General features: G+C 44.4%; 1 protein-coding gene across 4 annotated transcripts in view; it reads left to right on the top strand.

The window, feature by feature from the left end:
• LRRK2 (leucine rich repeat kinase 2) overlaps positions 1 to 18,225 on the top strand; it is a 469,339-nt gene that overhangs the window by 195,652 nt on the left and 255,462 nt on the right. For all 4 annotated transcript variants that reach the window (XM_063927081.1, XM_063927083.1, XM_063927080.1 and 1 more), the window contains exons 16-20: positions 4,325 to 4,469; positions 5,703 to 5,842; positions 13,143 to 13,271; positions 14,547 to 14,717; positions 15,623 to 15,902. In XM_063927081.1, coding sequence (XP_063783151.1) covers positions 4,325 to 4,469; positions 5,703 to 5,842; positions 13,143 to 13,271; positions 14,547 to 14,717; positions 15,623 to 15,902 — 865 coding nt within the window. The remainder of the gene's footprint in view (positions 1 to 4,324; positions 4,470 to 5,702; positions 5,843 to 13,142; positions 13,272 to 14,546; positions 14,718 to 15,622; positions 15,903 to 18,225) is intronic.

The raw sequence follows: 18,225 nt of genomic DNA, 5'->3' as shown, positions 1-18,225 counted from the left end.
AGGACCTGCTCCAGCAGGGACCTTGTCTGTTCCAAGACTTACCGCGACTGCGTTTGACGGCATGGCGGTTTGAACGCCGGATCCTAAGGGAAAAGGCATTCCGGAAGAGGTCATACCTACCCTGGTCAAAGCCAGGAAGGAGGTGACCGCACAACGTTATCACCACATGTGGTAAAAATATGTTGCGTGGGTGAGGCCAGGAAGGCCCCACGAAAAAATTTCAACTAGGTCGATTTCTGCACTTCCTGCAAACAGGAGTGTCTATGAGCCTCAAATTGGGGTCCATTAAGGTTCAAGTTTCGGCCCTATAGATTTTCTTCCAGAAAGAATTGTCTTCAGTTCCTGAAGTCCAGACGTTTGTCAAGGGAGTATTGCATATACAGCCCTTGTGTGCCTCCAGTGGCACCGTGGGATCTCAACGTAGTGTTGGGATTCCTCAAATCATATTGGTTTGAACCACTCAAATCTGTGGATTTGAAATATCTCACATGGAAAGTGACCATGCTGTTGGCCCTGGCCTCGGCCAGGCGATTGTCAAAATTGGCGGCTTTGTCTTACAAAAGCCCATATTTGATTTTCCATTCGGGACAGGGCAGAACTGCGGACTCGTCCCCAGTTTCTTCCTAAGGTGGTGTCAGCGTTTCACCTGAAACAACCTATTGTGGTGCCTGCGGCTACTAGGGACTTGGAGGACTCCAAGTTGCTAGACGTTGTCAGGGCCCTGAAAAAATATATATATATATATATAATTCCAGGACGGCTGGAGTCAGAAAGTCTGACTTGCTGTTTATATTGTAGGCACCCAAAAAGCTGGGTGCTCCTGCTTCTAAGCAGACTATTGCTCGTTGGATTTGTAGTACAATTCAGCTTGCACATTCTGTGGCAGGCCTGCCACAGCCAAAATCTGTAAATGCCCATTCCACAAGGAAGGTGGGCTCATCTTGGGCGGCTGCCCGAGGGGTCTCGGCTTTACAACTTTGCCGAGCTGCAACTTGGTCAGGGGCAAACACGTTTGCTAAAATTCTACAAATTTGATACCCTGGCTGAGGAGGACCTGGAGTTCTCTCATTCGGTGCTGCAGAGTCATCCGCACTCTCCCGCCCGTTTGGGAGCTTTGGTATAATCCCCATAGTCCTGACGGAGTCCCCAGCATCCACTAGGACGTTAGAGAAAATAAGATTTTACTTACCGATAAATCTATTTCTCATAGTCCGTAGTGGATGCTGGGCGCCCATCCCAAGTGCGGATTGTCTGCATTACTTGTACATAGTTATTGTTACAAAAAAATCGGGTTATTATTGTTGTGAGCCATCTTTTTTAGAGGCTACTTCATTGTTATCATACTGTTAACTGGGTTCAAATCACAAGTTGTACGGTGTGATTGGTGTGGCTGGTATGAGTCTTACCCGGGATTCAAGATCCTTCCTTATTGTGTACGCTCGTCCGGGCACAGTACCTAGCTGAGGCTTGGAGGAGGGTCATAGGGGGAGGAGCCAGTACACACCATGTGATCCTAAAAGCTTGCTTTTGTGCCCTGTCTCCTGCGGAGCCGCTATTCCCCATGGTCCTGACGGAGTCCCCAGCATCCACTACGGACTATGAGAAATAGATTTATCGGTAAGTAAAATCTTATTTTTATCACTCTCCATGCGATGATGCATCTAGCCCTAAGATGCAGAAAATATGGGCATATTCCAAACACATTCAGTAAAAGAGTTTGGTGCATAGAAAAAAAAAATTGGTTCATAGGCAGGATGTGTATAAATACATAGTCTACCTGTAAGATTGGATGGATCCAAACATACTCATTGGGACCCTCCCAGCTGAAGGGCAGCCACGTTACTTCACTTCTAAGTAACGTGCTACAGAGAAGCATTGCCTGAATTTGTACCAAGATTTGATCTGTGAATCGAAGATTCTCCTGGATGACTGGCTAGATCAGTGGTATGCTGCACACTAACACCTTTTTATGAGATTGGTTTTATGTTATTGCATTCATGGTTTTTGAGCATCGACACATTAATCCAGCAACTATTTGTGTTGTTATCAGTGCTCTTCAATTTAATGAATTCTAATATGAAAATGTTAATTGGGAACCAGGCCTTTTGAGAACCTACTGTAGCAATGGGTTCGGTATGATTTACCGGCGGTCAGGATCCCGGTGGTCAGCAGACCAATGCCAGAATCCCAACAGCCGGCATCACGACAGCGAGTGCAGGGAGTCTGCTCGCCACGCATCGAGCCTGGTGGCAAGCTTTTCTCACCACACTATTATATTTCCCCTTGGGTGATGGCATGGACCACCCACCAAGTTGGAATATCGGCTTGAGCGGGATTCCAACCGCAGGCATTTCCCCAGCTGTCAGGATTCCGACGTCGGTATCCTGAACGCTGGGATTCCAACAGCCGGTAGATTAACCAACCGCATTCCGTAGCAATATCCCTGCTTACGTCTTACATTATCTCTTGTTAGCATCTACCAGTCCTGCATACTAGACACTTCTTTTCTGTTGGTTTATCCTATTTCCAAATACTATAAGACTGTGTCCAAACTTGTGCTGGGTTAGGGTCTATTTTTTCTACATTAGATATGTACTTATGTTTTCAGACAGAAGTTAGCTGGGTTGTTATAACATTTATTACTCTTGAGTGTTTGGCAATTTTACATTCCCAAAGGTTTATAAAGCATGAGGTGTGATTGAACTTGTGCCTTTTTATTATTACTTGCGCTTTTTTCCTAGTGTACAGGGCACTTTCACCATTTATCTCAAGCTATATTACTGCATTGTCATCACTATACATTTTTTGATTTGCTTTCTGTATTGCTCCAAATTTTTTATAAATATTGTGAAAATATTTAGCATATTACCATACTAAAGGCCCATACACATTAGACGAGAAAATGAAAGATCTCACTCAGAAGGGCTGATCTGAGGGGGTAATTCCAAGTTGATCGCAGCAGGAATTCTGTTAGCAATTGGGCAAAACCATGTGCACTGCAGGGGAGGCAGATTTAATGTGCAGAGAGAGTTAGATTTGGGTGTGGTGTGTTCAATCTGCAATCTAATTTGCAGTGTAAAAATAAAGCAGCCAGTATTTACCCTGCACAGAAATAAAATAACCCACCCAAATCTAACTCTCTCTGCAAATGTTATATCTGCCCCCCCTGCAGTGCACATGGTTTTGCCCAACTGCTAAAAAATTTCCTGCCGCAAACAACTTGGAATTACCCCGAGTGAGATCTTTAACAATCTCATTTAGTGTGTACACTAAATGTCATTAACGGTGCGCGCTCCTACGCATCGTTATCGACCCCCTCCCTCGTCTGAACATGTACAGGCGAGGGAAGTCTTCGTTAACGACAGACATGCTGCATCTGCAGCATAGCTGCCGTTCCCTCCGCCATTGCTGCCTGTACGGGCCGCATCAGCAAGTGTGTATGCACTTGCCGATGCCTAATCCCCGCCGGGTCCCCGTCACCAATGTCGGCGGGGATCGGGTAATGTGTATGGGGCTTTAGTCTATGCAAGGAACTGTGTGGACAAGATTGGAAATATGACTTCATATCTTTTATGTATTTGTGTTGTTAAACCTTGAGTCCATAATAACAATAACATTTTGTTCTGCATGATGATCTAATGAGCATTGTTGGGATTTATTGCAACAAAATCTGCTTAATTTCAAAGAGTTATTGGTGCTGATTTTGAGGTGGCTGCTGCTGCGTCTGTGTCTGCATCTTTTGCTGAAGGAGTGTCTGCGACATTATGTTACTTGTGCTACAAAGCCCATCCCTGGTGTACAACTATGCGTTCAAATGTGTAAGGACTGAAACACCCTTCTTTGAGCATCTATAGAAGGTCAAATGCTGTATGCCTTTAGACATCACCATTGATTGCACCATGGAAACTATGCTAGGTGTAGATTCTCCTGCGTATGGCCTCCAACGTGAGCAATGAAGCATCTCTGTATACAACCACTTTCAGCAGCACAGCCGTATCACTCCCATAAGTCCCAGCATCTCTGTACATTTGATTAGCCAACCCCTGTCACTTCCCAGGGATGCCCAATACATTTCTAATACATACTGCGACCCTGAGCTAACAGTTTAATGCGTGCACGGTTTGCTTAGATGCATGCATAGTAGAAAAACATTGCTTCACTGCATCTGACATCGTCAGTGCGTCCGACTATTCTTAGGACACCCATAAAGAATACGTTTTTGAAATGTGGCAAATTAGAATCTAAATTTTTATGAATATTGTATATTTCTTTACCAAAGCATGAATCATAAACCGTTATTTTTCATTTTATTTTGTGCCTTCAGTTCACTGGCAATCCTGCTATACAGGAATGTGGTCTTAAAGTACTGGGGTGTCTGTCAGACTGTTCGGGAGCTTTGGAACTGCTGTCTGAGCATGGAGTTTTGGATACCATTTTACATACTATCCAGATGTACCCTGGAAACCAAGGTTAAAAAACATTATGAAACTCTCACTAAGCTATTTTTTTATTAGCTTTAGAACAATAAATATCAAAATATTCAATATCTAATTACAGTATGTTATTGGTAAAGATTTTCACCTTTGATTCTATGGCATAATACATTGATAATGTCAATTAAATGGATATTAGAAGTCACCAAGTAGTTCTATGACTTTCTACATAAAAGGGATTAGTGTTAAATAATAGAAATATCAGATATACAGATCACAGAAATCCAAGTTGCTTCTAATATTTGTAATCGTTTACAGTAGACACAACCCTCTTCCTGTATAATGCATAAGTTCATCTAGTGAGCACTAAATGGTTGATATCAGTACTTAGGGCTAATTCAGAGTCTCATGCCGCTGCGACCACTTTAGAGTCTTTTGCTGTAGTTGTGTCTGCGACTTTATGGTGATACTAGTATCAGCCCTTTTCCCTGGTGTACAAGTGTGCATCTGAATGTGCAAAGACTGGGATGCTCACTTTGTGCGCCTTTATACTCAACCATCTGACGCACCATTGACACTTGCACCTGCCCCATGCTAGGTGCGAATTCTTCTTCAGAGCGTGGCCTTTAATGTAAGTGATGAAGCGGCTGAGGTTGTAACCGGTTATGAGCTCATTAGATGGTACAGTACATCTCCATGCGTCTGAATAGCAATCTGCCAGTCACTGCTAAAGTACACACAATACATTTCTAAGACCGTGCATATCAATCGCAACTGCAACTTGTACACATCTTAGAGCGCATGTGCTGTGCTACTTTTTAGTGACTTAGCGCATATGCAGGTTAAAAACATTCACCATTTGCATGACTATCACAATGCATGTGATTCAGAGTCTGACCTTTATTGGTTTTATTTATAAGTGCTTTTAAACATCTGCTGTATATTATATTACTGTATCATAAAAGGACTCTGTATGGTCCAGTAAATACACAATTTGGTAAATATTGTTGATATAGGATTCTAAAGTCATTAGTTTCACTCTGTTGGCATATGAACATATGGTTAGGTTTTAATAAATTATTTTGCATTGATTTTAGTAGATTTTCACATTTTTAAATAATAAAGGAAGTTTGAACACTCTACTCCAGACATATTTACTATTTTAATTTTGTAATTCAGTTTTTCACAGTTAAGTGTACAGTATGTGACCCCCTTTCACTGGATTTAATCATCATGTTGTGGCTTTACTTATTCCTACCTATGTTTCAGAAATCCAGTACTTTGGTTTCTATCTCTTGTCTTATTTGGTTACGAGAAAAAACCTGTGTATTGCAACAATGCATCTATTGTCAACTCATCTGGTTACTACATTGCAGAGGTATAAGGATGTTGTCAAGCTACAAGTGGAGGTAAAGTATACTATACTGAAATTCTATAAAAAATGTATACACTTTGGACTGGTAAAAGGCCCTTATTGGAAGGGTTAAATTGTGCCAGCCCAAAACTAATGGAGGCATTAATCTCCCTGATTCTGTTGCTTATAATCAAGCTGCACTCTTTTGTTATTTAGGGGCTACATACATAATAAAGATAATTATGCAGCACTAAAAGCTTGAAAATTATTTATGCACAACCTTTTATTAGTGACCTTGATGCAAATGCTAGATCACCCTATGCCACCACATTTCTTTGATAAATAACTTCTCACAGTGACACAGAAGATTTGGTGTATTCTGCTTTACAAACGTAAAATTGTCCCTCTTTATTCTATTCAGTTGCTGTTTTCAAGCAGAGTAGAGCTTTTTATTCTTTGCACTTACGGCAAAGAGAGGAGGTGTCCTCGGTGGACCAAGTTACTAATCCTCACTAATGGAGACCACTCCATCACTCAGAGGCAGTAGACAAAATTCATTTTCCTTGGCCTTTTTGGATTGGGCCTTCTGTAGGCCCAACACTATATTAGTGCTGTTCTGTAATTAATAATTGCTGTGGACTGTGGTTACCTACTGGACACTCTTCTGAAACCACCTCAGCAATGTAAGGCTATTTTTACCCCTAATGACTTTCTGCGGACCTCTTTGGACCACTTTAGTCTCCTTAAGTTTCTATCTTACTGTATGTGCGCTTTTCTCTCTCCTGTGTATTCTGCAGTGTTTCTCAATATTTCCCACCAGGCCTACATTTCCTACACACAAAGAGATTTAGAGATTTATGTTTGACAGCCCTGTCTGCCCTAAATGTCACCAGTCCCCAGCTGATTTGTATCATTGTCTATGGTCCTGTCCTGATTAAATGTTTGGTTGCCTGTCTGGATTTTTGCATCTGACCATATGGTGAATTAGCTTCCTAACCCTTAAATAGTCTATTCTTAATATATTGCCACCTGGTGTTTGGGCCTTGAAGGCTGTCACATTCAGTCATATGCTCGACATCCTTAGAATGATGATATTTGAAATGTCAACAGTTTGAGGATGCCTACGGTTAGTGTTATGTACTGTCAGGAGGGCTAGGATTAGGGTGGGGGGAGGGTGGTGTTAGCGTTAGGCACTAGGGGAAGGCTTAGGGGTCGGGGGGGAGGGGATTGGTTGGTGTGATGGTGGGGAAATACTTACAAAAAACACCAGTCCTTCAGAGGTCTGACCGGGAAGTGACAGTAGGGACCTGGAAGCTATATTTGAGCGCCTGGTGAAGGTGAGAGACCACTAGACCACTAGGAACAGTTTCTTGACTGTTCATTATGGCTATTGTCGACTTGCTAAGCATATTGATATCCTGCACATCAACATTCTCATGGTGACCTTATGGCTGTTGACATAACTGCTGTCATAGCATATCAAACTCCTCGAAGGGTGTCATGACTTAACTACAGGTATTAGCTGTTTGATCAGCTACTCATAAAAGCTTCTGGATTCAAAATTCTTCCCCATCACTTGACCTTTGCGGAAGCATAGACATCCTTAAAACCTGGACTATATTGCCGGAGTTTGGGAACATCTGTCCTATAGTAGGAGACCTGAATTTATCTGTACAATCTGCCAATTTAAGTTTAATCTTCTGTACTGCTTGGGTTGTGTTCCTGCATGCCTGGGGGGATGCAGGAACACATTAGTCCAATTTTATACACCTATTTGTCAGTTGACGTTTTGTACCGTCGCCCTGTCTGCATTGTAAACTGCCTGTTTCTTACAATTGGGCTTCACCTTGTCCCATGAATCGGTTTCTTTCTCCTTGGCCATTGTGTACATAGCCTTGCATTGCACGCCTTCTTTTTTTCCCCCCCTTCATCCACTAGGGACAGTGGGGTATAGATGGGTGATTAAGTGGAGCTGGCACTTTAAATTTTAGAAGCGTGACTGGCTCCTCCCCCTTTATGCCGCCCTTCCCCTCCTCCAGACCAGTTTTTGAAATGTGCCCAAGGTAGCCGGATCATTCTCTGAGCTTCTCCAGATTTCATATTGGAGTTTACTTTGAGATTGAAAATTTTGTGTCACACAAGCATGAGGACAGGCAGGCAGCTCCTGCCCCTGCCTGTTTGCAGTGATAGAGTTGCCGGGCTAACGCTGTCATAGCTTCTTGAAGCTGGTGCCAGGATCCTCTGCTGCAGCGACCAGCATCCCGGGGGTGCACCCAGCACAGTTGTGGCTTGCGTCACAGTCCCCTCAACCACAACTACCACCGGCCAGCACTGCAGGTTCCGTGAGTATTCCCCGGCGCTTCTACTAGAGGGGTTTCCTCGGGGAACCCTATTCAGGCGATCTAAATATAGATTTGCCAGCATTGCAGTCCGCTATGCACTCTGCAATATTTAAAAGACCATTTTGCAGCTTAAAAGCATTGCCATAATGGGGGCGGGGCCTAATTATGTTATGCTCTTGCTCTCCGCAACCCCTGAGCTTCCTCTACAGGAAGAATCCACATGACTGCTTCTGCTGGCCATGCTGTTCAGACAGTGCTGACACCCTACACTTGGCCTTAACCAGGGACTCATGAGTTTGCTGTGGGGGCTAGAGGCGGTGGGAGCGCAATTGTACTGCACATTATACACACATATCTCTGATCTCTGATGATTCCAGCACTGTAACTCTATATATAGCGTTATATAGGGCACCTTTCCCTATTTCTTTTCTTCCACATCAGTCCCTTTTACTATCTTGTGTCTGTTCCTCTCATGTATACAGTGGGGTTCATTATGACAGGCAAGGGAACATCATCTAAAGATTCTCAGAAGCTGTTTACATGTAAAAAAATGTATACCAAATTCACACAGCGACAGGCAGAGGTTTCCAAGTTCTGTGACGCATGTGAGGCTGTCCCTGTTGTAGAATCAGCACCTCTAGTGCAGGACCAACAGGTCTGGGTGTCCCAGCTGTCTAGAGTTATGTCAGACCTCTTGGCTGAGCAGGGAGCCTCTCGAAAAGACAGAGAGGTTTCCAGATCTCAGAGGTCTTTACCATCTCCTGCACCAGAACCAGCTTTGGCGCAGGCCTTAGCTAAGTCAATGGAAGGACTGACCAGGGCAATAGGTCCGCCTAAAGTGCCCACTCCCTCCTTTCCTCAGACGGTTTCTAAAGAGAGGCTTTTGCTTTTGGTGTTACAGTCTGATGGCTTGGAGGATGAGGACATGCCCCACTTGAGGAGGGGGAATTCCTCCAAGACTCAGAGCCAGGTGTTAAATGTACAGTAATGGACAAAGACCCTTGTCCGTCTCAGCCTTCTTTCTTTAGCAAAAAGCAGAAATTGGCAGTCACATACCCAGTTTCATCAGAACTGAATGATCACTTAGCCTGGCAACATCCTGATAAAAAAATTCCAGGTGTCGCGTAGGCTCCTTGCATCTTACCCATTCCCCTCTGACAGCAGAGTCAAATCGGAGACTCCTCTGACAATGGATCCTTCTGTGTCCAGACTGTCTAAGAAAACCATACTGCCGGTCCTGGGTGTTACTGCACTAAAGGAGCCGTCAGACCGAAATTGGAGACCACTCTTAAATTTATACAGCGGCAGGAATACTTCCTCCTATGCTAGTAGGTTCCTGGACAAATAAGGCTGTAGAGACTTGGGCTGACCAGTTATCAGCAGGTTTGCAGGCATGTCTCCCAGTAGATGAGTTTTTCATTCTGGCAGAGCACATCCGAGAATCTGTAGTATTTTCAGTAGAGGCCTCCAGAGATGTAGGTTCCAAAGGTTCCAGGATTTCTGCATTGACTGTACCTCTGTGTGTAGAGCTATCTAACTTAGATAATGGCAGGCTGATGCAGAGTTTGAGAGGGTGGTGGAAGCGCTACCATTTGTAGGTGACATTCTGTTCGGACCTGAGCTTGATAAGTGGATTTCTCAAGCTACTGGAGGTAAGTCCACTTATCTTCTCTCTGCAGCTCCCTCCCTTCGTAGATCATACTCTGGACTGTCCTTTCGTATGCCTGCAAGATTCAGATGCCGCCCCAGGGGTGGCAACTCCACCTCTAGAGGCAGCAGGGGGGCGCAGTCGAGCCGCCACGGTCTCTGCTCAACAAGACCGTAAGTACGTCACAAAGCCCAGAGCATAACAGCTTCCCTCTCTCCTGGGGGACCCCGGGGTGGGAGCTCATCTGAAGGACTTCAAGGCTATTCGGGGAGAAACCTGTCATGACGCCTGGGTAAGAGATCTCATCTCCCAGGGTAACAAAATAGATTTTCAGTTCCAATAGCCTCCTCGGTTCTTCATCACAAGTTTGCCAGTTTCCAAAGACAAGCAAGTTGGTTTACAGGCAGGTATCAACAAACTCCTGAGCGCAAGGGTGTTAGTCCTAGTCCCTTGTCACCAACAAAAGCAGGGGTTTTACTCCAGCTTGTTTGTGGTACCGAAGCTGGACAACTAGGTCCGACCAATCGTGAACTTCGACTCTGGATCCTTTCTTGTGGGCCTTCAAGGTCAAGATGGAATAACTTCATTCTGTTATTGAAAGTAGGCGAGTTAATGGGTCACTAGATCTCAAGGATGCCTATCCCCACATTTTGAACTGCCCGCCTCACCAGGCGTTTCTCAGGTTTGCAATAAGGTACTCCCATTATCAGTTCCAGGCCTTTACTTTCAGCCTGTCCTCAGCTTGAGAGTGTTCATGAAGGTGATAGTGGTGATGACGGCTCAACTTCGTTCCCAGGGTGACAATCGTCCCTTACCTAGACGATCTTCTCATAAAGGCACAGTCCAGGGACCAGTTGTTACAGGATATTGGGCTTACCCATTGTCTTCTCATACAACATGGTTGGATCATAAACTTCCCGAAGTCTCACCCACAGTTAACTCAGAGGCTTCAAATTCTGGGGATGATCCTGGATACTGCGCTCCAAAGGATTTTTCTTCCTCAGGACAAAGCAGAGTTCATTTAGGAACTGGTATGTTTGGCCCTACAACATTGCAGGGTGTCAATATAATGGTGGCCGCTTTGGAGGCCATTCAGTACGGCTTATTCACTTCAGGCTGTTCTAGGTGGATCTCTTTTTCCAGTGGACGGGATCCCATCTGTAAGACGCATTCTTGTTTGGGCCGAAGAATATGCCGCCGCAATATCAGTGGTTTTCATACCCAGAATAGAAAACTGGGAGGCCGACTACTTGAGTCGTCAGGATTTGCACTCAGGGGAGTGGGCACTCCATCCATAGTTTTTTCAGCAACTGGTGCTTCGATGGATACTCCCTCAGATCAGCTTGATGCAATCACAAACTTCCTCGATACTGTTCTCAAACGAGGGACCCGGAGCCCACCGTTCCGCTACTACCTTGTCTTCTCAAACGAATAATGAGAGAAAATGCAACCGTTCTTCTGGTAGCCCTGGATTGATCTCGCAGAGCTTGGTACAGTGGCCTTCGGCTTCTGCTGGTAGACGAACTGTGGCCTCTGTTGAGGGGGCAGTCTTTAGACGTAAAGGTATCCCAACTGCTGTGATCCCCGCCATGCTTAGGTCCAGGAAGGAGTTTTCCTACAATCATTACCACCGCATTTAAAAGGCGTATGTTGCTTGGTGTGGCACATCGTTCAAAATATCTAGACTTCTATTTTTCCTACAAACGGGTTTCTTCATAGGCTTGTGTCTGGGATCCCTAAAGGTACAGGTCTCTGCCCTCTCTAATTTTTTCAGAGACAGTTGACCCTGCTTTCAGACGTGCAGACATTTTCCCAGGGGGTCATTCAACTGCAACCATCTTTTTGTTCCCCCCACGGCTCCTTGGGATCTGGATTTGGTTCTTTTCTTCTTGCAATCTTTGTTTCAACCTTTGGAAGCGTCCGAGCTTAAGTACCTTTCTTGGAAGGTGGCGCTTCTCCTTGCATTGGCATCAGCTAGAAGGGTCTCTTAACTAGGGGTGCTTTCGTGTTGCCCTCCATATCTGATTTTCTATGGGGACTGAGCAGAGCTTCGCACACACATGCTTTTTCTGCTGAAGGTTGCCACTGCTTTTCATATAAACCAGCCCATTGTTGGGCGGCTACTTGGTTGGGACAGCATGCCTTCATCAGGTTTTTCAGGTTTGATACCTTTTGCGGCCTCGGATTCTCAGTTTGTCTGTTCTGTATTGCAGGGTTCTCAGCACCCTCCAGCCCATAAATAGGAGCTCTGGGATATCCCCATACTCCAGTATTCCCTAGTGGATGAAGGTGAAATCTGGATTTTGGTACTTAATGATAAATCCCTTTCTCCGATTCCACATGGGACATACCACCCTGCGTTGTTTCTTCCTGCCTTATTGACTTAGGGTAATTTGTTGTAACTGTATCTGTTCTTAAAGTTTGTTTGCCTTTCACAAGGTTCGGTGTTATTTGATTTTCTTGTTTTACCTCCTCCCCTGTACTCTGGGGGTCATTCTGAGTTGATCGCTCGCTAGCAACTTTTTGCAGCGTTGCGATCAGATAGTCGCCGCCTATGGGGGAGTGTTTTTTATCTTTGCAAGTGTGCGAACGCTTTTGCAGCCGACGGCACAAAAAGGTTTTTTGCAGTTTCTGAGTAGCTCTGGACTTACTCAGCCGCTGCGATCACTTCAGTCTTTTTGGTCCCGGAATTGACGTCTGACACCCGCCCTGCAAACGCTTGGACACGCCTGCGTTTTTCCAAACACTCCCAAAAAACGGTCAGTTGACACCCACAAATGCCCTCTTTCTGTCAATCACCTTGCAATCGGCTGTGCGAATGGATTCTTTGTTAAATTCATCACCCAGCACCAATCCTCTTTGTACCGGTCCGACGCGCCTGCGCAATGCGGTGCATGCGCAGTTTTGCCGAGATTTAACCTGATCACAGCGCTGCAAAAGTTGCTAGCGAGCGATCAACTCGGAATGACTCCATCTGTTCTCTCCGTCATTCTTCGGGCTCAGTTTCTCTAACTGGTCTGGAGGGGGTGAAGCCAGTCACACTTCTGAAATTTAAAGTACCGGCTCCACTTAATCACCCATCTATACCCCACTGTCATAAGCCTCCAGTGTCCCCTGTGAAATCTGAGAAAGGGATATCGGTAAGTAATAAAATCCATTTTTTCCCCTTTGTTAGCGTCAATACATTTTTGTGTCTTCTGTGTATTTTGATATTTTGCTTTAATAAAAAAACAAAACAAAACATTTTTACTAAAAAAAATTAATAAAAAATGTTTACACCATATTAAGAGCAGCATCTGAATTGTATTCTACAAAGCTTATCTTTGCGTTTGTTATACTAAATTTATTATCCTTTTTCACTTTAGGGATTTCGAACTGCCTTAACACTGATGAAGCTCTCCCACAGTTTTGCAAAGCTTTTAGATCTAGAAGATTTTGACACTGTACTTTTCTACCAGATCTCCATGTGCTTGGCAAACAAACGGGATGTGAAAGTAACCTCCCTTTTATGTTTTTTTTATGACTCTGTGATATGTATATTCTGAAATATTTTTAGAGTGAGACCTTTTAGTACTTTATAACATCTTTCTGTATTGGTGTATGTACAAATGTTTCCTCCTACGCTACGATTTTTGCTATGGTCAGTTTTGACTATGCAATGTACTAGATTGTACACTTTGTAGTCAAAATGGACCTGCCTGCACAGGCTATTTTTACTTGCGATGCCGACCACGCGGGAGTCCGCATCGGATTCGCAAGCTGTATACACTCGGTGCGATGTGCACTAGGTTTGCTACTGTTATGGACTATATAGTCCATATCGGTAATTAAAATTGCACCATGTGTATGCCCCTTTAATTGCTGTAACTGTTTTAAATCCTGATTCAGACTCCTTTGCACACAGATGTACAAATGTCGCACATCAAATTGATCAGCATAATCTAGCAAAGTAGCTTTTGCAGTTTTTATTTATTTAATAAAATGCATATTTTGATTGAGAAAGAAGCTTAGTGCGGCCAAATTGCATGGGACCTGGCATGCCGGGGGGTGGAGGTGGAGGCTGTCTGCAGTGACTGACGATACTTCTGCATGTGGTCTGTATAGTTACTTTTAAAGTCTCTTCCCATTACTACTTTAGACCCCAGTTTCCTTGGGGAGCCCCTCCATTTGTCCAGTTGTTTGGGACCCTTCTGTTTAAAACTACATCTGCTGGCTAACCTCTGTAAGGATTTTATAAGTGTTATAAGTCATCTGACACAGTATTTAAGTGACAGTAGCCTCTTAATTAAAAGTATGCTGTAGTCATAGCAGCTGGCTATGTTATCTAGTGCTGCACTGTATCCAATATTGCTCAGAGAGATGATTATGATTTTAACCAGCAGTTGTCACCTATAAGTGTTGATGGAGGGACCCTCACCACCGTACTGCGTCTTGCAACGTGCACAGAAAACATCAGCAAACCTAAATAATTTGCAATCAGTTTATCTAACTAGAAAATATGTGTTCACATGGCTTTAGCAAAACCAAAATCTGCAAACTACATAATTTTTTATTTATGAAATAGTATTTAGCATAAGGGAGATGGTAGACTTCAGATGTGTCCTCTTACACTGAGGTGTCAGTTGCACCATACAGCCCCTCACGGCGTGGAAGGTCCCATGCACTAGGGCTTGCGGCAGTCATATATTTTTTTAGATAAATAGTACTTTCTACTAAATAAATTCTCTTCTTTATTTTTTTTACTAATTGTGTGACCCTCCATGGTTTAGTTTCAGACTTTGTGCTATTGCTGTTTTGCTGAAATGACTTTGGATGATAAATTGAAGAACAATCTGCTTGCTAAGGCATGTGCTGAAGATGACATGGTCCTAGTGGAGACCTTGCTCCTGTTAGGAGCAGATGTAAATAACAAAACAAAGCATACAGCTTTAATCATTCAGGTACTTCCATAATGTTGGTATATTTTTTTGTTGAATAACTAATGACAAAGTAATATCTGTTATGAGTCGTTACTCACATGAGATTTATAAATGTTAGGACTTGATGAGGTCTAGATGATTGTTCATTCTGTCCTGATATATGATAATAAAGATTTGAAAGCGGGTAGTGTTAAGGGCCCTACGCACTGAGCGATTTGAACGATATGAATGATGAACGATTTTTCATGTAGTTTTTAGTAACGATTTTGAGCATACACACTGAAAGATTTGTATCAACAATTTGAACGATTCTGGTTCATTTAAATACTGGGCATGGTTTAATAGGAGGGTGGGCAGAACTTGTGCAGGACTTCTGGGTCCAGTAAATAGCAGCAGCCATTTTAAATTATTGCATATCTGCTCTGTAGCACTGGGGAGATAATACATTGGTGGGCAGTGGTGATTTTTAAGCCCTATTATAAAGCGGGCAGTACATATTGGTGGGCAGTGGTATTCATTGGTGGTCAGTGGTAAACATTGGTGACCAGTGGGGGAAACTGTGTGCTTGAATTACCTTTTTTAAAAAATTATTATTAAGTACTGTGCCACACTCCTCAGCCCTGTGTTGTGCTGCTCCTGTAGTTTGGAAATGGCGGCGAGGGAGTGTCCGGGGAGTGGTTTGAAGGTGCTGGATCGACCATACCGTTCATTGTTTATTATCTCTAAACTAAGCGATAAGGCACATTGCATACAACGGTATCATCCAAATTGGCTTGCAATGATAAATGATAAAAGGCCAATGATGAACGACCGCAGGGACGCGCATCGTCCATCGTCGGTGCCTACATTTGTACATTTCTTGTAATAGGAAGATGTAGCATTCTTGTGATAACCAGTTTTACACTTACAATGTTTTTCTTCAATAGGTTTGCGAGAGGGGTACCAATCCTAAACTGGTGGAGCTATTGTTAAATCATGGGGCTCGTGAACAGGATGTTCAGAAAGCCCTCCAAGTCAGCATTATGAATTGTAATAATGAGATCATTAGCTTGCTCTTAAAAAAGCTTGGCTTAGATGTGGCTAATAACAGCATTTGCCTGGGAGGTTTCCATATGGGCAAAATAGAACCTTCATGGCTTAATCTACTGTTCTCAGAAAAAAATTCCACATTAAGACTTCCTTCCGTAGATCATGAAGGAAAGCAAGGTATGTTTTGTGTGATTTGTCTCTTTGCTTTGGTAATGTTATTTGTTGACAATTATTTCTCATACGTCCTAGAGGATGCTGGGGATGCTTCAAGAACCATGGGGTATAGACGGGATCCGCAGGAGACATGGGCACACTGTAAGACTTTGAATGGGTGTGAACTGGCTCCTCCCTCTATGCCCCTCCTTCAGACTCCAGTTATATTCTGTGCTCAGTGGGACTGGATGCACAATGAGGAGCTCTCCAGAGTTTCTCAGAAAAAACACTTAGATTTATTACTTTCAGGGAGCACTGCTGGCAATAGGCTCCCTGCATCGTGGGACTGAGGGGAGAGAAGCAGACCTACTTCTCTGAGTTCAAAGGCTCTGCTTCTTAGGCTACTGGACACCATTAGCTCCAGAGGGTTGGTGCGCCTAGATGCTTGTTCCCGGAGCCGCACCGTCACCCCCCTCGCAGAGCCAGAAGACAGAAGCCGGGTGAGTATAGGAAGATCAAAAAACTTCAGTGACGGCAGAAGACGGCTTTTTGAGGTACCGCGCAGCGGTCACGCTGCGCGCCATGCTCCCACATATGAACGCCACTGCAGGGGGGGCACCCTGTACAGCATAGGACCCTCAAATTGCACTGGCAGAAGTTAAAACAGTGCCTAGGCACAAGTTACGGGACCCGTGCCAGTATAAATATGCAATTTAAGCGGAACTGAAGCGCTCCATGAAGGGGGCGTGGCTTAGCCCTCACAGCTCTGACCAGTGCCATTTTCTCTTCACAAAAGCTGCAGAGACGCTGAGCCTGGCCTCCCACACTGCTGTACATGTAACAGGGTGCAAAACTGGGGGGAGGGGGGGGCGCGGCACAAGTGATTTGGTGCTAATTATTTATATATAAAGCGCTAACAGGTCTGGGCAGTCTTTTTACTCGCTTCAGTACCAGGATAGGCACTGGGTTGTGAGCTGGCAGAACTCCCTCTGTGTCTCTCTTACAGGCTTTGTAGTGGGTCTGTGTCCTATAGCCCCAGTGTGGTTGTGGGTGTCGGTATGTGTGTGTCGACATGTCTGAGGCTGAGTGCTTTTCCCAGGAGGAGGTTGGAGTGGGGACACAAAATTCTGTGAGAGTGACCATGTCGGCACCGCCGACGGATGGTTGGGTAAATATGTTGAGTGTTTTAAATGCAAATGTGACTCGGTTGACTAAGAGATTTGATAAATCTGAGTCTTAAGAACCAGACATGGGGGAAATCCATGGAGGATGCTTTATCACAAACTCAGACCCCTTCAGGGTCACAGAAACGTGCATTTACCCAGATAGCTGATACAGATACCGACATGGACTCTGATTCCAGTGTCGACTATAGTGATGCCAGATTAAATCCAAAATGGGCTAAGAGCATTCAGTACATGATTGTGGCAATAAAAGAAGTGTTGCATATAACAGAGGACCCTGCTGTCCCTGATACAAGGGTCTGTATGTATAAAGGAAAGAAACCTGAGGTAACGTTTCCTCCCTCTCATGAACTGAATGCGCTTTTTGAAAAGACTTGGGAAAATCCTGACAAGAAGATACAGGTTCCCAAAAGAATTCCAGTGGCATATCCGTTTCCATTTGGGGACAGGGAAAAGTGGGAGTCAACCCCCACGGTAGACAAAGCTTTATCGCGTCTATCCAATAAGGTGGCGCTTCCGTCTCCTGACACGGCAGCCCTAAAAGATCCTGCGGATCATAAGCAGGAAAATACACTGAAATCCATTTATGTCACTACAGGGTCGCTGCTCAGGCCTGCTGTTGCTTCGGCATGGGTGAGTAGCGCTATTGAAAAGTGGGCAGATAACTTGTCATCTGAGATAGATACCCTAGACAGGGATAGCGTGCTTTTGACTCTGGGTCATATCAGGAACGCTGCAGCATACTTAAAAGAAGCTGTAAGGGATATTGGCCTTTTGGAATCAAGGGCCAATGCCATGGCAGTGTCAGCAAGGAGAGCATTGTGGATTCATCAATGGAATGCTGATGCTGACTCTAAGAAGGCGATGGAGTCGTTACCGTTTAACGGTAGTGTCCTGTTTGGTGATGGCCTCACTGACCTGGTGTCTACGGCTACCGGGGGTAAGTCGTCATTTTTACCTTATGTTCCTGCACAACAGAAGAAAACGCCTCACTATCAGATGCAGTCCTTTCGGCCCAATAAATTCAAGAAAGGACGAGGGTCCTCCTTCCTTGCTGCGAGAGGAAGGGGAAAAAGGTCACAGGCTGTGGCAAGTTCCCAAGCGCAGAAGTCCTCTCCAGCTTCTACCAAATCCACCGCATGACGCTGGGGCTCCTCTGCGGG

The sequence above is a fragment of the Pseudophryne corroboree genome, chromosome 6, assembly GCF_028390025.1.
Source record: "Pseudophryne corroboree isolate aPseCor3 chromosome 6, aPseCor3.hap2, whole genome shotgun sequence".
NCBI lineage: Eukaryota > Metazoa > Chordata > Amphibia > Anura > Myobatrachidae > Pseudophryne > Pseudophryne corroboree.
This window is presented reverse-complemented; position numbering and strand designations above follow the sequence as displayed.